The sequence below is a fragment of the Grammomys surdaster genome, unplaced genomic scaffold (assembly GCF_004785775.1).
Source record: "Grammomys surdaster isolate TR1022 unplaced genomic scaffold, NIH_TR_1.0 125789, whole genome shotgun sequence".
Taxonomy (NCBI): Eukaryota; Metazoa; Chordata; class Mammalia; order Rodentia; family Muridae; genus Grammomys; species Grammomys surdaster.
In genome coordinates this window covers 3,845,679-3,870,367 of record NW_021620620.1, presented here as the reverse complement: position 1 = coordinate 3,870,367, position 24,689 = coordinate 3,845,679, and the positions used below count along the sequence as shown (strand labels likewise).

At 42.2% G+C, this 24,689-nt stretch overlaps 1 protein-coding gene across 1 annotated transcript in view; it reads left to right on the top strand.

Annotated features, from left to right (window-relative positions):
- The window catches only part of Vstm4 (V-set and transmembrane domain containing 4), an 83,308-nt gene that overhangs the window by 41,865 nt on the left and 16,754 nt on the right, over positions 1-24,689 (top strand). The window contains exons 5-7 of the mRNA XM_028789115.1: positions 3,548-3,581; positions 15,967-16,073; positions 17,345-17,406. Of these exons, the coding sequence (XP_028644948.1) occupies positions 3,548-3,581; positions 15,967-16,073; positions 17,345-17,406 (203 nt within the window). The remainder of the gene's footprint in view (positions 1-3,547; positions 3,582-15,966; positions 16,074-17,344; positions 17,407-24,689) is intronic.

Sequence of the window (24,689 nt, the reverse complement as noted above, 5' to 3'; positions counted from 1 at the left end):
CTACTGTGGTTTCCCTCTTTGTCTTGTGTATGGCATCTCTCCTTCTGGTTCATATGGTTTTCTGTTTGCATCTGTGACCTGGTCCCCTTGTTATACAGAAATCAGATCTGTTGTGTTAGAACACACCCTAATGTCCTCATTTTAACTAAACCTTTTCTAAGATCCTATATCGAATTACAGTCTCATTGCAAAGTGCTTGGAATTGGATTTTTAACATAGGATCTTTGGAGAACACAGTTTAGTCCCTAACACCTGCTGTGTGGTTATGGGTGAGTACACTACCCTTTCTGTGCTTTAGTGGCTTTCATTGCCACATAGGAACAATGTTTTTAAAAGGTTATTGGAAAGTTTTAATTGGAGGACAGAGTTGTGGGCTTTGAACATTTGTTTTTTTGTGTGTGTGTGTATAATTCTTAAAATACTTTTTCCCTGTAACCTTGGTCTTTTATTTTCTGTGTTGTTGACACGTCAATGTTTTCATTACATATGCAAATTGTTTCAAAGGAGGCACTTTCCAGAGCACTGCAGAACTAGATACCTTAAAACGATATGACTTCGTCACGCCCTTTTGTATTCTGCGGTTTGATCACCATCCCCAGTTATTGTAAGCATATCATGAGGTGGGGGGAGGGGCAGCCTCCGCTGTTAGGAATGTCATTCTGTCCTCTCCTTCTCCGTTCTCTTCATCCACTTTTCCCACAGAATTTTATCCTAACTTCACACAGCTGCTGCATCGAGCGACAATTGTGCTTACCTGCATGCATGTGTACGTGCACACAAATTCAAGTCCGTTACTTTTCCATTCCCCTGTCTCTGTGTCTAGGTGTTAAAATAGAGTTATAACATCAAATCTTCAAGATGTCACAATTAACAGCATTTTGAAAGATTACTATAGAATGAACAATAACCCAGAGAGATCATTTATTTAGATTAAATAATTAATAAGCATAAAGTAAATTTTTTCGGAAGTGTAGGTCTATTGATATAGACTTTTGCTTTTACACTATATATCTTTACATATAGATGAGAAGAGGAGAACGCAGACTTTGCTTATCGTTCCCCATCAACCCCGTTTCTGTTTTGTTAATAAATGTGAGCTTGGGAATTTCATCTTCAATACAAAAGAAGGCAGGAACAGATAGAGTTTTCATATATTATCCAATACCATGCACAACTTTTGAATTATATATGTTAAGAGTTAAATAATGATCTATCATCAAAGATGTGGTTGAATATGTTGCCATTTGACATCTGAATTAGGTCATTATCCAATCCTTATTGGAAGCAAAATGTTGGAATTTTATCCTCACGACTTTTACCTCTTAAGCCGTGAGCCATTGGAAGTCTCAGTGGACACTAATGCATCATGTCAGCTCCCGTGTGCTGCTCCCTAAATCAAGTCTCTATGGTAGACTTGATGGGTAGATAGCATGCCTTGGCTCTGTGAAGTACAAAAGGTGGTTTTAGAAGAAAATCATGCTATCAGAGAAGGAAAGGCATATATATAGTCAGATGTTGCGGGAAATATTAAAATTGAACCCACACTGTTGTTGACACAGCACCAGCGGGCTGGCTGGCAATGCACTGACGGGCAATAGCAAACCTGTTCTCATCTCCAGGTTCACAAGAAGTCACTTGAGTACAGGATTCACTCCTTAACTGCATTCCCTCCTGGGAAAGTGGAATTAGCATCAAAATACAAGCAACACCAGGGCTATCCGCAACACTTCCTCCTTTCTGTCCACTTGAGACTCCTTATCTCTCCTGTCAGATTCGCCATCTATACTGGAAGACACTAGTAGCTACATCTTGTCCTCTTGCTATCCCAGTCCAAAAGCTCCTATCCCTAGCCTGCCTCCTCTCTTCTCTCCTCCAACCTGGAAGTCCTGCCTACTCACCCAGTGATTGATTCCTTTATTCATTAATGGATGGTTCACAAGAAGTTACCTGTGATTCACTCCTTGTCTGCAGCCCCTCCTGGGAAAGCAGAATTAGTATCAAAATACAAGCAACACCAGGGCTATCCACAACAGTCAGATCACAGGCACATTGCAAGAGAACCCAGAAATTGATTCCTGTAACCTGTTCTAAGAACACCCTAGGATATACATACCAAATACTAAAGTCTATTGACCCATATGAAGTTTACAATACTGTCATAAATATGAACTGTTTCGTATATATTATGGTTGCTACTGTTTTATCCATAGACTATCTAGCCCACAGTAGGTATTCAACAAGTAGAATGAATAAAGGGTTTAGATATTAGCATAGAGCTTGTTTATATGTCCTTTTAGCTTTCCAATGCTGACAATCCTGACTTTGCACTGGGTGACTGTGTGACAGATAACCCAAACCACAAGCACACAAAGCAACTGTTTTATCTGCTCACTGTCCACAGGTCAGCAGTTGGGACTGAGCTCAGCAGAGCAATTCTGCTGCTGCTCTCAGCTAGAGTCAGCTAGTCATGCAGCTGCAGTCAGATGGTGGATCAGTTGAGGCTGGTTGTTCTGGGACCTCAGACACAATGCTTACTGCCTTCTCTGTGGGGACTTGTCTTCCAGGGGGCCCACAGAATAATTGACAGCAGAGGAGTCGCCTGTCACAAGCCTAACATAGCTCTTTTTATGCCTCTGCTTGTGGCACATTGGCTAGTGTTTCTTGGATACGAGGAAGTCCTGTGGCCAAAGTCTAGTTAGCATGAGGTAGGAGGTGTCATACGTAGGTGTGAACAGATGCAAGAAGGTGGGATTCGCTGGAAGTGGCTATATAAACATTTAGGACAAAACTCAAGATTTCCCTGGCTGTTTTAGCTCTCCTCTGCTGAGGTGACCTTAACTTCAAGTCTTAGATTAGATACATTCTAATTAGGATTAGGTGTTCATGTATTCTAATTTTTCAACTATAGATAGAACTTTGCCTCAAGGAGAACCATTGTGGAAAGATACCTTGTTCCAAGACTGTTTTCTTAAGGATCTATTCTTATTGTTTAATGTTTGTTTGAAACAGAGTCACAATATAAAGCCCAAAGCTAGTCTTGCTCTTGAGATCCCACTGCCTCAGCCCTCCAAGTTTTGAACCACCACATCTGATTAAGAAGCTCTTTTGAGACCATAAAGAGTATTAATCAGAGAATGCAAGTCTGTTTTACAATGAGCAGACTCTAAGGAGAGATAGCCTGTCCCATATGGTTCCAAAGGCTGGTCTCATGACTCAGGTGGTGCTCACACATTGGGGGACCTCACCACTTCAGGACTCTTTAGGGTAGAATGCAACTCAATTTGTCTTGGCCAAAGATGAATATTATGTTGGCTGGGCATGTGGCTTCATATGTGGTACAGTCCATAACTGAAATAATATCAAATCAGTGGGGTGCCTTCTGACATCTTTGCCAGGATCCCTCCCCCCCCAAAAAAATCTTGTAGTTCAGAAGTCTTGAGAGTTGGTTGGTGCCGCCTCAATACCTGAGCAAGATTTGCATCCCTGACTTTCAGGTAGTGTCAAACTAGCCTATATTTACCAACAATTATTCTTTTTCCTTTCACAGTGAGACATTATTTGGTGAAATGCCCTCAGAACAGGTAAGAATATTTTCTTTGTTGTTTCAAATAAAACGTTTTGATAGTTTATGTTCTTTGCCTACTACCAATACATTGATTAAATACCTATTCTTACTAGGTGTTGGTCACAAAGAAGCCAAACAATGTATGTTCTGTGTACGTTTCCATGTGTGAAAAGTCCTCATACCATTCATGATCTCCACAAGGTCCAGATAGCATGCTGCTCATGTTGGTCCAACCTGTTTCTTTTTAGGAGCTTGAAAAGTGTCCTGTGGAGCCATGTGGGAACTTAGATGACTGATCTGAGCCACCTCTATTCATTTGCACCACTAACACTTCTAATTTTTTTTCCATGAGTGCTGACTTGACCCGTGCTCTACTTTACCTGGTTGACAGGCTTCATTGGGAAAATAGTGGTTTTAAGATATTCAAATTCATTGAAATTCTTTGAAAGCAAATGGTAAATAAAATCACCACCCAACAAAAAGAAGTTCTTTCCAAAAGTGGAAAGTAGGCCAACAAACCACCGTCACACACGTATATTATAATTCCAAAGTAACTAGTACAATAACGTTATCCCCAACACTAAAAAATAGCTATACAAAAATCAATATAATCCTTTAAATATATTCAGGTCACATAAAGAAATAGAACAAGAATCATAGGAAATGAGAAGAGAATAAATAACAAAATACTTTCATACCACTTATCTTAAACTGGTCTAAATATATCATTTGAATCACATAGACGATATGTGTCCCAACTGTATTTAATAGAAACTCACTTCATAAAAATGGCATAGGTAGGATGAAAGCAAGTGGATGCAAGAAGAGATGCCACACAGTAGACAGTCTGCGCATATATCATATATCTCTTAAAGTAGAACACAAAGAAAAATGCTTTCTAGGGATTGGATGGGATATTAGATGATAAAATGAGCCACTCCATGGGAAAACAATGGTCCTAAATTGTATATGCATCAAACAACAGAGACACAGAACTCAAACAGCCAAATCTGAAGAGCTTAGGGAAGTTGGAAAAATCCATGGTGATTTTTAGCAACCCTTAGGCTTGGCTTAGGTCCTCAACCTACAAAGTCACTGAAGACATGAATAATACAGTCAACCAACTGGACACAGTTGGTCCATCTCAAACAACCAGCCTATGGAAGAATACTTTCTTTTTTTCATGGCCCCATAAAATATTCACCAAGATATACAGGCTATGAGACAAACTTCAACAAATTTGTTTTTAAAATGGAGACATACAGTATAATGTTTGACTACAGTGAATCAAAATTGAAAGCTACAGAGAAATAACAGTAGGACAATCTCTAACCATGAACAAAATGGGGCACTGTTCATTTTGTTTAAAGCTATAAGCAGAGTCTCGACAACAAGGGACCAGTGCAAACAGGTACAGCAGTCAGGTGAGCATATGCAGTACACAGGTCACAGGATACATGGGATGCAGGGGAATCCTCTATGTGTGATCTGACATGTTGAACTCTGACAGGGTCCAGATCAATTCTAAATAGAAGACATATACTTTTTATCAAGTGGTGTGTGTTTCGTAGACAATCACAGGCAGAAACGTGAACTGAGGCATCTTTTCTCACAGCATCGGTATCAACTTAATTAAATTTAATTACATCATCAAGATAATTAAAGAGTTTTGGTCTAGATATAATAGCTAAAACTGCAAAATTTCTCAAAGAAAACAAGAGAAAATGCTTGTGTCCTTGGATTGGGTAAGTGACACTGTGCAAAGTTCATAAATGATAAAAATTTAGAAGCATTGTACTTCTAAAGACATAATTATAAAGATGAAAAGATAAGCCACCAAATAAGAGGACATGTTTGCACATCCAATAAGTGATGAGCAACACGTTTTCAGATACAGAGTTCTTCCAACTAGATGATAAGATGACAAATGGCACAGTTAAAACAGGCAAGAGTGATCTGAACAGGTATCTCCCTAAAGATGTACCAGCAGCTCATAAGGATGTGGAAACATGCCCAATATCTTTAGTCATTAATTAGAGAGATGCAAATTAAATAACAATGTAATTCCAGCAAACCCCAACCATAATGCCCACAATCCAAGAGACAGAGGATGCCAAGTGTTGGCATGGCTATGCAGAAACTGCATCATGTACACTGCTCACTGGAACAGCCACTGGGGAACATAGTTTGGTAGTTTCTGAAGGTGTGATTCTTAGTATGACCTGCAGACTGTACTCGTAAGGATCTACCCAAGTGTATACCTACACAAAGATCTGGGTGGAATTATTCACAACTGCTCTATTCATAATAACCAGAAATTGGAGAAGATCCAAATGCATTCATCAGCTGGCGAGAGAGTAAACAAAACAGAGCAGATCCCATCCGATAAACTTCCAGTTGGCCACAAATCAGACCAGAAACAGACCATTCTCAAAACACCACAAAGTGAAAGAAACCAGGTGCAAAATTTACAACTGTGTGCTATTTTAATAAAATGCTTAGAAAAGGGAGATTTATGGAGACAGAAAATAGAGTAATGGCTGCTTATAGATGAGATTGAGCATGGGGATTAATTGTGGCTGTGATTAATGTGATGTGGACTAAGTCTAGAACTTTGGGGCCTGTGAGTGCAGTGTCCTAAAAATGTATTGTACTGATGGTTGCACGACTTTGTAGGTTTATAAAACTGCACGAGACTATTTATTATGAGCTACAATTTGTACTGGCCATTACTTATGCTTCAACAAAGCTGCTTGTTTCTTTCGTAAAAACCATGCCCCCTCATGTTCCTGGACTAGAGTGAAGCAGATGTGTCATTTGGAGGGAGGGTTATAGTGGGAGCAGTCATGACTGCAGAAGGCCAGCCTATCGGCCTCTCCTCATCCTGGTATACCTGGCTCTGCTTCATGGAGAACTTGCAACTCCTCCTGTCTTGGGTCCTCCACCCTACTCCTCCTCACCCTCCATACAGCAGTCACATTCAAAGCTGGTGACTACAGGGTCAAGAAGTACAGCAAGGATGTCATCCTTGCATGGTGGACTGGAGTTTGGTCTTCCTTAGCCCTGGAATATACAAGTGTGTTAGTCATGTTTCCATTGCTGTGACACAATACTTGAGAAAGTCAACTTAAGATGGGGAAGGGTTCATTTTTGCTTTGGGGTCTGTGGCAAGGCAGCACATCATGGCAGGAGACTATGGAAGAGCACACCTTCTCATCCCATGGTGGCAATGATGCAAAGAGAGCAGGGAAGAGTAGAGGGACTCTTAGTTTATCTGTTGGGTTTGCTTTAATAAAGTAATCAACAAAAGCAACTTAGAGGAGAAAGTGTTACTTTGGTTTACAGTCTAGAGAGGACACAGTCCTCCTGGGGGAAAGTATGGTAGCAGAGGCATGAGGCCAGTCTGTCACATTGGACCAGCAATCCAAAGGCAGAGAGAGGAGAGAAAGTTAAACCTCAAAGCCTGCCCCCAGTGATATATATACATTCTCCAGCAAGGCCTCACCTCCAAAAGTTTCCATAACCTTCTTTAGCAGAGCCAAAAAACTGGAGACAAAATGTTCAAACTTACAGGCTCTAAAGGACATTTCACATTTAAGCCATGATAGGATCTCAATGTCTTCTTTATGGGTGTGTCCCCAATGACCTAATTTCTTCCCAATTAGACTCTGCCTCTCAAAGGTTTCACCACATCTTGATGGTACCATAGACTGTTGACCAAGATTTAATTCATGACCTCCAGAGGACTCTTAAGATCTAAACTATAACCCAGAGGTCAGAGTCATTGTTTTAGGGTTTCTATTGCTGTGAATAGACACCATGACCATAGCAAGTCCTATAAAGAAAACATTTAATTGGGGCTGGCTTACAGTTCAGAGGTTTAGTCCATTATCATCAAGACAAGAAGCGTGGTGGCAAGCATGGGAGCATGCAAGCAGAGGTGATGTTGGAGAGGCAGCTGAGAGGTCTATATCTTGATCCATAGTTAGCAGGAAGGAATCAAGACACACTGCGCTTAGCTTGAGCATCTGAAACCTCAAAGCTTACCCCTAGTGACACACTTCCTACAAAAAAGCCACACCTATCCCAACACAGCCACACCTCTCAATAGTGCCAATCTCTATAAGCCCATGGCACCACTTTCATTCAAACTACCACAGTCATAGAATTCTACCCAAATGTTATTTCTGCCTCTATGACAGCCACACTGGGAGCTTCCAGTGATGTAGTGGATGACAAGCCCAAAGTGTCCGCCATGGAATGCTTTCTGCTGAATCAACTACAATTATGTGTTTGTAAAAAAGTTTTCCTTCTTCAACCTGAAACTATGGTGGGGCCAAAGCCTTACCACCCACCTTACCACCCATCCTCCTGATCAGAGCCTAAGGTGACCTTATGTGGTTCTGATTCACTCCTGCAGTGCCTGGCTGGAGAACAACTCAGTTCCTTCCTTCACCTTGGCTTTGAGATGACTGTGTCCTGGGCCCAGGTACTTAAGCCCATCCTTTTCATGACAAAGAGCAGAGTCTTGATGCCCTCTTTGGTTGCTACTATGGTAACTGGGCTCTGAGTCTCAAGCTGGGGCATGATCAATGTCCTTTTTGTCCTCTGATCACTCCCTTCCAAAGGGAAAATGGCAGAAATCACCGGACCAGGGCCATGAGCCAGGAGAGGAAACCCTTAGGCAGGGAGGGACTCTCAGAAAAGGGCCACATGCTGGTGCTGAGGAAAATGTGGTCATAGGGAAAGGGGCCTTGCCAAGTGACCGGGGCAAGATAGAGGCTCTAGGCTGTTTCATGACTTGCTAAGAGAAGTTCAAAGAAAAAAAGTAAAGTTTATTATCATGACTGTGTCCTGCCCTGAGGCAAGAAGCTGCCGTGGTCTGAGAGGTATGGTGCTGGCCTTTGAGACTGACAGATTCTTCCTTTCTCCTGACAGAATGTCCTTAGGAAGCAGATGTCCCAGAACAAAGCAAGCATTTCAAAATTCTGTGGAGTTTTTAACATGTCTTCCCTTGAAAGGTCAGCGACGAGAGCAGCAGCTTCTGTGAAATGGGTCTAAAAAGTCCCCAAAAAACAGCTTTAAAACACAGTTCTGCAATTACTCAGAGTTGTGATGCTTCTTGGGTTCTGGCCAAATTCAAAAATCTGTCTAGAGAGAGAGAGAGTTGGGGGTAAAGGTAGTTCCTAGGTCAGCCATCTCCTGTGTATAAGACAGTATATGCTCCCAATGAAGACACAGGAAGGTGGCATCATGTCTCCTGAGCCAGCCTTTCTTCAACTGTGTAGTGTTCACAAACTGTAGTCGAGATGTGTTGGAGTCACAGTCCATGGTTATCTTGAGTTTCATTTAATGTATCATCAGAGATTTTTTTTAAAACAGCCCCTGACTGTGTTACTCATTAAGTAACATGCCAGGGTCTCAGTGAGGCAGAGGTGCAATTTCAGAGTCTCTAAGATCTTATAAGTTAGCACTCTGACGTTTTATGGTCAAACAAAAAGTATTGGTCTGACAAAGCCTATGTTGCAGTTTTCGTAAACAGGTAGGTGGTGGAGGAGCTGACAGAGAGCAAGATGGGCTCAGTGGCTCTAGGCTCAGTTTGTATGTTGGGCTAACAGTGAACTTGGATGATGTAATCCACTTGTGAATGATCCTGGGAAATCTGTCCATGGGGAAAGGCTTTGGAGACCAGCTCACAAAGGAGCAGATTTTATCTTGGTGCTCAGAATATGCTTGCAAATAGGTCACGGGGAGGGCAGAAACAACAAAGGCTAGTGAACTATGGCTGTCAGACCCTGACAGCCCTTTCTAGAGACACTGGCTGCAGCTTAGCACATACAGAACACGACTTGCCTTACTCCTAACTCATGCATTGAGAACAGATTCCATACTAATTATATAGTTAGGACACTGACACTGAAGATAGTCATTGGTGGTGGTTGTTGAACGATTGTCATGAGCTAGACATAATGTGAGATGCTAGGAGTGTCGTGGTGAAAGACAATGGCAGGGTCTGTTTACCTACCTTAAAAGTGAAGTTACACGACCTCTAAGTATCTCCTGGATCCACTGAGTAGCACACTGTTAATTGACCTTGTGTATTTTAGTAGCAGTTGAGGGCTCTGGAGCCAAGGGTGAGATATCTGAAAAGTCGTCCCATTTACATGACCTCTTGGACTTTTTCTGTGGTAGCTGACATTGAGAAAGGAGCGCCCCTGTAGTCACTAATACTTATTATTGTTCTAAACGTAACAAGCAAGTCAACACTGTAGCTACAGAAACTAACAGTTCATCAAGATTCTACAATAAAGATTTCATGGTACATGTAGTATATGTGGGATGCTTACAACCTTGAAGAGATGAGCAGAGAGCCAGTTGTAAAGGATAGAGCCTTCCTGTGATACAAGCTGAGCATCAGCTCATCAGGACGAGAAATGAAGAAGGTGAACACTTCTCGACAGATCAGTTAAAGTAAAACCTTCCACTACACTGTGAAGTAAGATGCACTCAGGAGACCCAGAAGGGTGCTAGCAGAGCCCCGGCAACATTGCTTCTTGAGCCCTACTTGCTAAGGGCTCTCTGTGTCCAGATCTTTGGTCTCTAGCTGTCTTATTTCAGATGAGAACAAAATCTCCACGTAGCATGTGACAGACATCTCTACCCAGGGATGAAAAATACCTGCTCATTAAATGAAGCCTAGAAATGTCAGATCCCAAGGAACATAGGCTTCACAATGGTCAGGTCCAAGAGTATCACTAGGCATCTGTAGTGGGGTTTTCTGGGAGCTCCTCAGTTCCCAGTGCTAGCATGTCTCATAGTGGCTGGTATCAGGATTAACATTTAGTGGCCAGGGCAACTGAAAGGGACCCATGTTGTGGATCACAATTGTGATTTGATGTCACATTTAGTTAGCAATGGAGGCTGTGGTTGGGTATAGAAGGCTTAGCTGTAATTATGTTCTCTGGTGGAATCATCTTGGTATATGGTAGGTTTTTCCCCCTTCCTCTCTGTTCTCTCAAATACTTTTAACTCTCAAGCAGATACACAGAATTTCTACCATGTACACTATTTTGGTTATGACATCACTCATTCCAGACAATTTTCAGGAAAAAGTTGTCCTCCTCTGCCCATTCTTGGGTGGGAACAACTTTTGATCATGGGCACCAGACACAGTTCCAGCTCCTAAGACTCCAGCACTCATGCTGATCCATCCTTCTTCTACCAGGGAAGAAGTTTGAGCAACCATACTCAATCTAGTACAAACATAAAACATACCAGAATGGATGCCACCTTCTGGTACTAGGAGCTTGCTTTATCCCAGAGCTAGTTCAAGCAGAAATCTTTCTGTCTTCATTTTCTAGGCTTTTGTAAAAATCTAGATTACTTATCTTAGAGGGATGAAGATTCCAGGTACCATGTCCTTTCTCCAGTGGCTCACACCAAACAAACCCAGCCATAGCAATTACTACTAACTTTGTTTTCTGAAAGACAAATAAAAGAAAGTTTACCAAGGATTTGTTCAAATCCCTGCAAAATCAAGGTCACAAGTTTATTGGCCTCTTGGGGAGGCAATGCATTAGTCTGTGAGTCAGTCTTTCTCTCCTTACTAACCTGGTCTGTCCCACATTGCATTGGATACCACTGTGATTGTGGGAGAGCATGTGTCAGAGCAGGGCATGGCATACTAGGCTGTGCAGAGAAGTTTCTGATTGGTGTTAAAGTTGAAAGTTGCCGTCTCGGGGCTGATACGTGAGCACCGTGACATGCCACCCTAGTGGCAACATCATATTTCCAATGAGGTGCTGTGAAATGCATGTCCTGGATTCCTGTTTGATGTGTGTAGCCTTTGTATACCTGTGATGGCTAATTTTATTTGTCAGCTTGACTAAGCTGGGGGAGTATCTGAAGAGGAAGACTGCCCGTGAGTGCACACAGGACCATCCCATGGACTGGGGGTCTGGACTGAATAAAAGGGAGCAAAGGAGATTGGAGCACAAGCCACCCCACTTCTTCACACCATCCCCACCCTGCTTCCTGGCCCACTGTGGTATGGACTGTTTTGCACCCTTGAACCGTAACAAATCCTCCCTCTCTCAAACTGTTCCTGTTACAACCAGAAAAGCAATCGATACAATGGCCCACACTACTTCATCTGACATCATAATAGCCCTGTGAGACAGCTGGCATGGACTTGTCATCCATTTTATAGACTGAAGGGTGGAGGCCCATGGAAATGATTGACTTATCTAGAATCACTTCTGCAGCTACAGTGTCATCTTCTGCCCCATTTCCAACATCTGTTCACTAAACCAAGATTCTGCCAGTTCCAGAGCAGTAGTTCTTTGCCCTTGTGGAACAGAGATTTCAGGAGGTGACCAGGCAGGGACCATGGTACCTCTGACAAGACTCTCATACCACATGTGTCGCCTCCTGCCTCTCCCACGCTGGAGCCAGGAAAACATCCCCATTTAACAACAAGCTCCCCACAAACAGCACGTCTCTCAGATTGCGCTGCCCTCTAATTTAGAGGGAGTTTCCGGGCCTGGCTTTCTGTCTTTTTTGGTTTGACTGCCACCAATATTTTGTGTCAGAGACAAACTGGAACCCTGTTCCCATTCAAGATGTAGCATAACTTTTCTTGAAAGTTAATCATAAGGTGGGTTTTCATAGTCGAAAAGTCTTCCCAGGCTTGGCGCCATGGGAGAAACATAATTTGGAGAGAAAAGTGTGGCTGGCACTGTGTGCTTGGAATCTTGTTGAACTATGAATTAGAACTAAATTTAGTGGGATGCAGCCTTACTGTTTTGGAGGAAAATGCTGGTGACAAGACAGATCCTTTTCAGCTTTCTAAAACCCCTGGGCATATAGCATGTGTTCATAGAAATGGTGTTACAGAAACTTTAATCATGCATGAAAGAGGGGAAGAATTAAGTCCAAGTAAAAGGAAGAGAAAGTGGAAACATTTAATTCTTCTATGTGAGAGGTGTCTAGGGATACTGTCTGAGTTCAGAGACAAAATGGAAACACCGTCAAAGGATATCAGTAGAAAGAGAAGAAAACTGTGAACTTAATGTAAGTCCAGGATTAAAGGGTGTCTTAGTTAGGGTTTTACTGCTGTGAACAGACACAGTGACCAAGGCAGCTCTTATAAGGACATTTAATTGGGACTAGCTTACAGGTTAAGAGGTTTAGTCCAGTATCATCAAGGTGGGAGCATGGCAGCATCCAGGCCAGCATGGTGCAGGAGGAGCTCAGAGGTCTACATCTTCATCTGAAGGCTGCTAGAAAGACTAGCTTCCAGGCATCTAGGATGAGTGTCTTAAAGCCCATGCCCACAGTGGCACATGTCCTCCAGCAAGGCCATACCTCTTAATAGTGCCACTCCCTGTGCCCAGCATATTCAAACCACCACATAGCGGGATTGGAAAAAAAATGCAATAAATGTATCAGCTTAGTGGAAGAGATCTATGCAAACCTATGTGAAAAGTCTAAGGCTTTAAGTAAATTATTAGTACGAGGAATCAGGCAGACAGACACAGGCCATGGCCATCCTCTGTGCCAATCAAAGATGCACAGCCAAAGAGGGTCCTATGTTTCTTCTCTAACTGATAAACTTAGTGGTAAGACAATGACATGGATCAGTTCTTCACTGACAGGACAGCCATAAACCATCACTAGCTTGTTGGCAATTGCTTTGACAACAGGCATGAAGATGGCCTTGAAGATGTTTCTCTCTAACGTGGACATTCCAGGTTTCAGATTCAAATTTAAAACTGACAACCTAAGAAATGGGAAATTATTCAGAACAAATATGTTAGAGAATGAATCAGTTGTTCATATGCTAGAGAATAGCTGTGTAAACTATAGCTTATCTCCTTGTTGAAAAATATACAAATATAGGCTAAATAAAGGTGTCAGATTGAAATTTAATGCAATTCCTTAAAGATATATAAAATATAGTGTTAAATCTTGTATTCATATAAAAACCTGTTCATAGCAGCTTTATGCCTAATGGTTTGAATAGGGATGCCCCCATAGACTCATGTGTTTAACTGCTTGGCCCATAGGGGGTGGTACTACTAGGAGGTGTGGCCTTGTTGGAGTAGGCATGGCCTTGATGGAGGAAGTGTGTCACTGGAGGTGGGCTTTGAGGTCATATATATGCTCAAATTCCACCCAACGGAGTCCAGTCTCCTCCAGGCTTCTTTCTGGTCAAGATGTAGAACTCTTGGCTTTTCCAGCACCATGTCTTCCTGCATGCTGCCATGCTTCCTGCCATGATTGTAATGAAACTGTAAGCCAGCCCCAATTAAATGTTTGCCTTTATAAAAGTTGGCTTGGTCATAGTGTCCCTTCACAGCAATGAAACCCTAACCAAGACATTCCCCAAACTCGGACACAGGAATTATTTTGATAAATAGATGAGTAAACTATGAGACAGCCAGACAATGGAATATTATTTGGAAATAAACATATATGAGCCACCAAACCAGAAAAAGACACGGAGAAAGAAGCTTTAAGTGACTGTTATTAAGTGAAAAAAAGCCAGTATGAATAAGCTTCATATGATATGCTTCCAACCCTACAATGTCCTGGAACCAGCAGACTATGGAACCAGTCAAATCAAGGTTTCCGGGACCTGAAGGATATGAACAGGCAAAGCCCAGAGGACCCTTAGGACTGTGAGGCCACTTGATATAATATGATATGCTGCAAACACATAAATGCCCAAACCCATAGAACCTTACTTAACATTACCTTTAGCCTGTGGATGTTCCTGGTGAGTCTGCTCCCCAGTTGTTAACTGGTAAGCTGTTTTGTTGGGAGGAGAAAGCTGGGCATGAGAGTGCTGGGAAAAACCTCCATCCCTTCTCAGTTCTTCTGTGAACCTAAAGCTGTCCTAAAAATAGTCGGGGGTTTTTGTTAGTTTATTTGTTTTTAAGAAGGAAAAAAAGTTGTGGAAATATTTACAAAATTCATGTTTTGGCCACAACAGGCTTACTTCCTTTCATTTCCATGTCTATAACTACCACTTTTAATCCACAGACCTGACTGCTTTTATTTGAAAAGAAAAAGAAACAAACATGTCAAGAGTTTAAAAGGCTACGGATGCAAGCTGCTGTGTGTTTGTCTATTTAAGCAAAGCCTTGTTTGCTCTTGGTGGTCAGAGTTTTGTAAACCCACATTCCTTTTTAGCTATTTGGGCATTTACACAGTGGTTCCTGCACTCTACAACTATGACCACTTATCCATGTTGTTCCCAAAGAAAATAAGCTGTTCCTGGGGAATCCCAGTGGGAACACTTGGACTTTTTCCCACACTGAGTCTTCATTTACTTGTTTTTTAAATATTTAGGACTGTTGTTGCAATTGCCTGTGACTATGTGTATACATCTACTTGTGCATAATTGTAAATGCATCCAGCAGTGATTCTCTGTCTTGTCTCCCATCTGTGTCAGTGTCCCAGCCTCTCTATCCTCAAGACCCTTGACTATTCTAAAGTTTCTCTACACATAGGAAAGCTCATTCTAGCTTATAGCTTATCTCCCCTGTTTTGATATGAAGTGCAGGGTATTTCACATTCCTTTTTTTTTCTTAGCAATGTATCTGAGACATAGAATCACAACGTATCTTACTTCCTCAGTACATGGGATACTGCTTTATTTCTATTTCTAACCACAGCAGACCTAGTGTAAGAATAACTGTACTTTACTTAACCAGTCACTGGTGACAGTTGACCTGTTTCAACATCTGCTCAGATTTTGCACAGTCCTATAATGCCTGAGTCTTCCGTATGCATCATTTCATGCATACATAGGGATGTTCATGCAAGGAATTTTCAGAAACCAGACTATATGTGAAAGAGACCAAGGCTCTGTCATTTTGGGGTAAATGTTGCCAAGTTGTTTTTCCTCGGGGAAGGTTGTACTCAGAGAAGATCTGCATGCTTGGCAAGAGTGCTTACTCAACTTTGACTGCTGTCATTTTGGAATGAGGGAAAGGGAAGTGCCCTCTCTTTGTACCTTTTCATGACGTAGTTTAGCATGTTTGCATACGTGGTGCTCTCCTTTGTGACGCTAATTACCGCTCTACTGACTGTTTATTTTGATAGTTGGGAAATTGATCATGGTCTTTCACACCTCAGAGATTTTTCATGGTCTGTGGAGATAGAGTCTTTTGGGAATCACATTTCACATGCTGCACCCTTTGCGGGGGAACAAAAGATTCTACAGGGAGCTTCTATGTGAGATGTTGGAACCAATAGGAAAGCATTGAAACAAGACTGAATGGATGCCTGCATCAGGAGTCTTTAAAAGCTCTTGAGAGCCACTGGTTCCTTTCCTGTTCTAGTTTTCAGCAGTGAATAAACTTTGGCTTCATCTGGGTCTTTTTCTTTTACAGCTCAGGGGAGACTGTCACCAGTGTGACCAGCTTGGCCCCGCTGCAGCCACAAAAGGGTAAGAGGCAGAAGAAAAAGGTAGATGTTCCACCTGCAGTCCCTGCCAAAGGTAAGGACTTGACCTTCAATTTCCTAAGTGAAGCCACCTTGATTGGTGCAGGGCTAGACCTGGGATCAAATGCAGGATCGGGGCAGAGGAATAGATGGATGGCTTGTCACTCAGTACTACTGTGGTGCAAACAGTCCCACTAGATTATAGACATAGCGAACTGAAATGGTATGGGACATAGCTAGGTTTGGGCATTGGCATTGAGGTAAGTAAGTCAACATGCATAGAAAAGTCTATATTGGATTTAGTGGACTTTAATGGTGAAGTGAGGCAGGGGCTGGCAACACCTTCCTGGTTCTTAAAGGGAAAGAACACCTCTGACATTTTAAAGATGTATGCAGTATATTTCAGACTTATTCTACTGATAAATACACATTCTATGACTGGTTATTCTGTGATTGGTGTTTTTATTTAGAGTAATGGGAGTGAGCAAGAAAGGTATTTCTTAAAGAAAAAACAGGCATAGATCTTAGCAGGACCAAGATCATCTACAGATAGACACTACTTAGATAGACTGGCCTATTCAGATGTCCAACCCTCAACAAATTTGAAATAAAAAGATATAAGAGAAAAATGTTAACATGACAAGATGCATTTGTATCCCTTAACTGGATTCTGCTAGTATCCCACTGAACCCTGTGGTAGAAGTCAGAAGAGGCATAGCTGGAAGTCAGGAAGGGAGGCTGGGAAGTGTGAGACCTTGGGAGGGAGGGAGCAGCGAGCCAGCACTCATGCCTCTATATAGTGTGGGTCATTGCAGGGTAGATACTGTCTCAGCTACAAAAGATACAAGTTTCACTTGGGGACTATGAAACTTGGCTTTCAACTCCAAGTTCAGGTCATGACACTGGAGGGAGAGCTCAGTTTGCTTCTGTTGAGCTAGGACAATAGTCTTTCCTTGATAAGCTAGGTGAGGGTCAGGTCAGCTACTGACCTTGGGGTCAAGGGGAGTTCGGAGTCTTCAGGGAAAAGTCCTGTCTCAGCCTTGACCAAGGGTTCCTGGTTATTTCCCATACACTTGACTTCTGTGCAGGTGGCAGCAACTAATACAGCTCTGTTGTGACCTGGGAGGCAGTGTCATGTCTAAAGAAGAGGGGATGATTATCCTTCAGTTATTGGTACCCAAGGATACCTACTCCAGAGGCTTGAGCTCGTCCTTGGGACTAGGAAGACTCTGGTAGTCTTCATGGGATGTCTGTAATGCCCACAGAAGGTGGGCATTAAGAAGTCTTGGAAGAATTTCAAGCTAAAACTTGGTTGTCCTTCCACAGCACCGATAGCCACCACTTTCCACAAACCAAAGCTGCTGAAACCACAGAGGAAAGTCGCTCTGGTGAGTAACTGTTCCCAGTTGTTACAGTGTCTCTAGCACAAGAAACAGCGCAAGGGTCAAACAGTACCTCTACTGACCTAAGTATGTTAAAAAGGTGTCTGTTCCCAAAGGCATCCCCTCTTCTCAGATCAGATTTTGAGTCAGGTTTTCTCCACCTTCACCTCTCAGAGTGACATGTCAAGAGAATCCAAATGAAAGTATCTCTCACCATGTTACCTTTCAAAAATGAGAGCAGACAGGTCATCATCAGACGGGTATAAGATAGAAAGTGGACCTTCTTGCATTAATCTATCTGATAATACCCTCTGAAGAGGATGCTGAGGAGCTTTCGAGAAAAATATGTCAAATCTTTTTATTTTGAAATAACTTTAGATTTACAGAAGTCATTTTGAAGAATCAGAGTTTCGATATGTCTGTCTCCACTACTGTTAACATTTTATGTAGCTGGTAGCTAGGGTGCTTGCTCAAGGTGTTGACGGCAGCATGCTATCCACACAGCCCTTCTGGTGGTAGTCCATTTTGGGTACATTCCATCACCCCATAGTAGATCCTGAAACCATAGGTTGTATCAAACCGTACAAATGTGTGCTCCATTTTCTTCACACATAACCCTGGTAATGTTATAGCCAATTCTGACATGGAGCAATTATAAAATGCTGTAATAAGATTTATTTGAAACAGTTATTCAAAAAGTTAGGAATTATTTAATTCTGGAATTTTCCTTTGGATGCAGGTTGACTGCCTATACCTGAAGCTGATTGGTGGAGGGGGAGGGAAGGTGAAGGTCATGCTTGCCTAGTTCTTCACTGTTTTTTCTGTCTGCCTGTCTCATATATGTCAGACACCAGCCTCAATGTCTAGTTCACATTCAAAGCAGGCAAAAGAAGTTAGGCACAACCTTCCTAAAGGAAAGGCATCAAGAATGTGTGGAGCTATTTGCCACCGCAGAGATTAATACTTATTGAAAAGACTTGGGTCAAGGCTTCTGCTCACTTAACTCACAATCATGACCTTTGCGAAAGGAAGCGTGTGCTATGGCGTGTCAATGGCCTTGCATTTCCCTCGGCCTTTCCATCTTTGTTGCTTAGAGTTCTGTAAGAAGGAGCCACCTCTTTCCTCTCCTTGATATTCACTAATCCCTTTGATATCAGTATGTGCACAGACATTTATGTAGTTTTTAGTGGTTAATCATCTGTGATTTGTTTTGTTGCTAACTTTGTTCAGCAGATGTATGTGTGTTGTGCGTGTGAAAGAAAAAAGCTTGTCAGAGCTGTTTCAATGTCCGTCACAGCAGACAGAAGTTTATTGGAGTTCTCTGGATGTATCCCAATAATATGCATATAATACATGCATGCATATGTGTTCTACATATCATCATATTTAATTGTTACAGTAAGACTTGTCCCTCATCGGCCAGCTTTATCTGTAAGGACACATGTACAGTCTATTTACAGGGAGTGATGGGGTTCCCTGTCAGCTGGGAGACAGTCATCAGTCTTCAAATAACTTTCTTTAGTCTAAAGCCTGCTGGGCCCTTCTCTTTTATCTATTAGCATAAGCTGGTTGTGGAATGCACGGGTATAAAATGCTGTCTTGAGCAGTTTTTGGTTTTGTGACTTATCAGAAGACTGGATAGAACAGCACTTAAGATAACGACTGTAGTCCCAGTCACAAGGTCTCATTGCTGACTTCTGAATGGATAAGCTTCCCTAGATGGGGACTCAGCACAGGAAACTAAAAATAAAACGTATTTCAACAAGTATCCCAACTAAAGGCCTCTTTAGATATATTTTTATCTTATTTTAGGGTATGAGTGTTTTGCCTGTATATTTGTCTGTCCACCACATGCACACAGTGCCCAACAAGGCCAGAAGAGGGAGTCAGATGCCCCGAAACTGGAGTTATAGATGGTATGGGCTGCCATATGAGTTCTGGGAATTGTACCCAGGCCCTCTGGAAGAACAGCTAGTGCTCTTAACTGCTGAGCCATCTCTCCAGCCCCAAGGCTTCTTTATTGACATAAAAATTTTAGAGAAAAATATTCTATACGAATATGAGAAGATACAAAGTAAACTATGAAATAAAATGTTCATAAGTGGTCAGCATAGGAAGTTCTTCACAAAAAAGTAGATCAAGATGTTTATACATATCTCAAAATGATTGTTGGTTTGGTGAGACCGTTCTCCCTTTTGTATTGTATTTACCTTACTTTATGTATATGAGTGTCTTGCCTGTGCATGTGTGTATGTGTGTAGGGTGCCTGGAGATAAGTGGTCAGAAGAAACCATCAAATCCCCTGGAACTGGAGTGGCAGATGATTGTGAACTCCGTGTGATGCTGTGAACTGAACCCCAGTTCTCTGCAAGGGTGATGGGTACTCTTAACCTCTGAGCTGTCTCTCTAGCCCCAGTGAGAGATTTCTTAACAATAGTTCTTTAAGTACAAAATCTAGAATGTAAAGGATTTAAAAGCTTTATACCAAAGTCTTATGGAGTCAAGTTAATTTTGATACCAATTTCCACCAATAACAACTCACAGAAAAAAAGCTGACCTCAACCAGGACTCTGTGTAACCAATATTTTAGAGTTGAAATTGCCAAGCCTAGTATCTGCAAAACTGGATGAATATTAAGATTTATTGCCCCAGGATGTTAGCATTGACCTCAGCCTCAATTTGATCGATATTTATTTCTCAGATCAATAAGTCTTGATGGTAGCTAAAACTTAAGTCAATAGCTACTTGTTGATTCACACAGATCTTAATGGGTAATCTAGACAATAATTTGGAGTCACACACATGCACACATGCACATACACATGCACTCACGAATACATGGATATATATATATGTGTGTGTGTATATACACATATATATGCATGTATATATACACGCATATATATGTATAAATGTGTGTATGTATATCTCTGTGTGTGTTTAAGTATGTATGTGTGTGTGTGTGTGTGTATGTATGTATGTATGTGTCTTAGTCAGGGTTTTACTGTTGTGAACAGACACTATAACCAAGGCAAGTCTTATAAAGGACAACATTTAATTGGGGCTGGCTTACAGGTTCAGAAGTTCAGTCCATTATCATCAAGGTGGGAGCATGGCAGCATCCAGGCAGGCATGGTGAAGGAGGAGCTGAGAGTTCTACATTTTCATCTGAAGACTGCTAGCAGAATACTCCCTTCCAGGCAGCTAGGGCTAGGGTTTTAAAGCCCATACCCACAGTGACACACCTACTCCTATAAGGCCACACTTGCAAATAGTGCCACTCCCTAGGCCAAGTATATACAAACTATCACAGTATATATGTATATGCTCCTTCCAGTTAGGTGTTTACCTTTTCTGTTGATCAGTTTACCATACTCTGTAAAAGGGTGCATCCTGGCTGAGTCCTAGGCTACAGTACCTTACAAACCTTCTTCCTAACAACTCATCTAAACTCTCCTTTGAAAAAAAGGGTTAAGGCTGACCTAAGAACCTTCACTCACTTATTGATCACTTAGTGTATACCAGCCTCTCTTCTAGATGTCTTATGATTCCTGTCACTTGTCTAGACTGTAGTATCAACCAGATGACACTCATGAATCCTAGTGTTTGCCACACTCAGAGATCAGGAGGTTGGAATGCTTTTCAAATGTTTCTAAGACAACACGATGGTTTATGAGAAATACATATTTTAGTGATTAATAGTGCTGGGAAAGTTTTTGTTGCTTATTTTGGGAAATGATAAACAAGAAAAAAATCTACAGAGAGCCATCAAGGTATCAAAACTACTCCCTCTCCGTTATGTAAGCAATAACAAATGCGGTGATCTGTTTCCAAATTCTGCCAACCAGGCAGTGAGGTCCCTGACCACTGCTTCTTCCTGGCCATCTGACAATGCAGTCTGTCTCTTAATCTGTGTGTGTTCATAGTGAGTCTTTATTCTAATACAGGGAGTCTTTCATCTTCTGGAGAGTGAGAGAACACACTCAGAAAAGTAAGCGTATGGCCTGGAGACAGGGTTCAGAGGCAGAGCACTTACCTAGCAGGCCTAGGGCCCCATTCTCATCACCAGAATAATGCATCAAAACAAAACAAAAACCTCTAGGCTTGCAGAACACTCTGGAAAGGGATGCACCTATTTCTTTATTTGTTTTGTAACTCAACCTCAAAAAAAAAAAAAAAAAAAACCCTGAAACCTCTGGGAACTCTCCAGTTCCCTCATTTTGGTCAAGCACCCTCATGGCATTGCCTTGGAAATCTGTGAAAATAATTCCCATACACCCAGGAAAAATTGTAGCTACTTCTTTGTTTCAGGATAGTCAAAGAACTCTTGAAATGTATCTGACTTTTTTTTTTTTAATTAGTAGTTCAGTTTATTGATTTAGATAAATCAGGGGAAGAAAATACAGTGTCTGATTTGGAAGCAAATCAAGTTTAGAGGGAGCAAAGTATCAGGGAGGTGGTGAGGTTAGTAGCACCTCAAATTAATGAGAAACACAGTGAGAATCATTTTTAGGGTTAAATGGATCTGATGACCACTGTGCCCCATTCAGCATCCTATGCGCCTCTACATTCGCCCCTGAGACCTTCCTCTCTGTAATTAAGTCCCCCGGGCCAGGGTTGCAGAGGGGTCAGGCCACTCCTACTGTCCAAAGAAAAAATGAGTTCTTGTGAGCAAGAGTCTGAAGACAGAAAAACCGAGAACACTGTGGGCTTAATTACCACGAGTTTCCCAGTGTGTCTCATGGAGTCTGTCTTATTCCCTCCGATCCATCCACTACATTGTTGCCTAGGGGCTTTCCTAAAACTGCTCCAACCCTGTCATTTCCCTGACTAGAATATTCCAATGGCTCCCTCTTGCCTCTGGTATGAAACACGGCTTCCTGTGAGTGGGAGGGCAGGGGGCATCGTCATCTGTCAGTGTTTCCTGGATCCCACCCTTCTCTGCCTCCACCCCTGGGAACACGGAGTCCCCGTGTGGTCTAGGCTCTCTCACCAGGGCTTTCTACCCTACGTCTGCTGCCATCCTCGTCTCCCAGAGCTACTACTGTTTGCTCCCCACAAGGCTTGTCCTTGAGGCCTCCTGCTCCTACCACAGGCACACACACCCACATACCCACACTCCAAGTGCATGAGCACGTTGTGGGGTACTTTATATGTTCTGGACATTAAATACGTATTATATAAGTATTTTGGCAGTAGTTTTACGCAGTCCAAAGTCTTCAGTAAACTATCTCCTCTTATGGAAACCCAAAGATCAGGTCGTTCAGTAGTGAGAAAAGAAGCTATCCACTCCGAAAGAAATCTGCTTCTCTCTGCATGGTTGAAAATCATGAAGCGATCGGCCCAGCCTCTGTGGCCGTTCTGTGTCTACCTTCCTCAAGCCTTGTTTTCACCATCCTGAACATATTGCCAAGGCCAAAAGGGATGTTTCCTCCGATCAGTAGTAGAAGAGAGCTCTGAGGCCCACTAGGCACCAGTGATAGAGTTCTGAGAGGATTTTAATAATATTCCAGATCCCAACAAAATTATTTCCAGAGGACATGCTTTTCAGGTTTCTTGAAGGATGTTTATAATAAGCCAGAGAATTTCTCTTGTTGTCGTTAATGTGCTAGAACTGGTTTCAGCTAAATTTTACATGAAAAGGATATATTAACCTGCATAAAATATGTTCATAATCTCAATTTAAAATTAAAAAGAAGGAAAAAACCCACAACCACATGTACAATATATTGCCCCAAGTAAAAGCCTTGGGAAAAAAACAAAAACTTTGCTTGTACCGTGCTAGTACCATTTTTACAGAGATAAAAATTCTATGCCCCCCTTGGTGCACATGCACATCCCGTTATTGTCACGGGGAGTTATGTATGTTGACTGGAGGGAGAATCTATGCTGAAGCTTTGAAACAGAGGCGAGTGGGGGAAACAAAAGTCATTTGGTTTCATGGACCTCTCCTCCGGGGAACACGGGCGCCGGGGCTTCCAGAAACCGGAAGTGATCAAGCGAGAGTGGAAAAGAGAGCATCCTCTGCTTAGGGAGTCTGTTCACTGGGACACGGGGCTGTCCGTCATTTCCATGCAAGAACGTTTAGTCACACGGCAATATACATAGACACCAGCCAGGTCGGGGGCCTCTCTGCTGTTTGAGAAGCCAGGAGCAGTAGATAGAGGTTCTGATGATTTGTGTGTAGGGTGTGTGTGTTGGAGGGGGGTAGAGACAGGGAGGGGGACGGGTGGTGGTAAGGGAAGCTTTTAAGACAAAGTAATATACTAAATATTAATTGGGAAATCACTGAGGGAGACTGTGAGTCCCAACACAGAAATGCCACAGATGGAAGCTGCCTTTTCATTGTGAAGGCTGATGAGGTTCTGAGTTCTGAAGGAAAGGAGCGTCTTTATCAGTTGCATGGCTGTTTCATTCAGATCCCCCTTCAACCTCCAGCTTCATTCTCCCCAGTGCTCATGGAAAGCTGACCAACAGTGTAAGGTGCTAGGTGGGAGCAGAACCGAGCTGTGGAGCCACACTGGCAAAGGTGATTCGCTAGACTACAGAACAGCCCAGGTGGGAGGCAGGCCTGGAGCAGCAGGTTCTGCCCATAGGTGACCTTGCCTGGTGTCTAGCTCACCTTTTGCCCAGGAGTCAAGTGGAACCTCATTTTGGGCAACCTGCCCGCTGTGTCTGCAGGAGCTGTCCCTTCCCGGGACGTGGCTTGCTTTCCATCTCGGCTTAGCTGATTTGCTGCCTTTATTGGGCACTTCATTTCTAAGATCATTGCACTGCTGGGAAATTTTTTTCAGAAACTTTTTTTGCTCTATTTTTGTTTTGTAATCTCATGAAACAATATCATTTCTGCTCACATTTGATGTTTTTTAAGTCTATTTCATTTAAAAGCTCAGTTTTGAACACAGAGTACTTTAGAGTTGTTATTAAAAGACTTTTTCAATCTCAAAAGGAGAATACTAGAAATGAAGTGCCATTTTTGGAAAGAAAGAACACAAACCATCAACACAGCTAAGACATACATCCAGAGTACGGGTAAGAAAATCTGTGTGAGTCTGAGCTCAGGACCAAACAATGGTGCATCCGAGGGCTGCTTTCCCTGCTTAAATTAAATTATAATTTATAATTATACGTGTCTAGAGACAAGCTTATTTTGTCTTTCCCCCCAGTGCTGGAGATTGAACCCAGGGCTTTATGTTTACAAGGCAAGCGTGGGCTCTATGGATGGGTTAAATTCTCAACCCCTAAAATGATCAACACACACACACACACACACACACACACACACACAC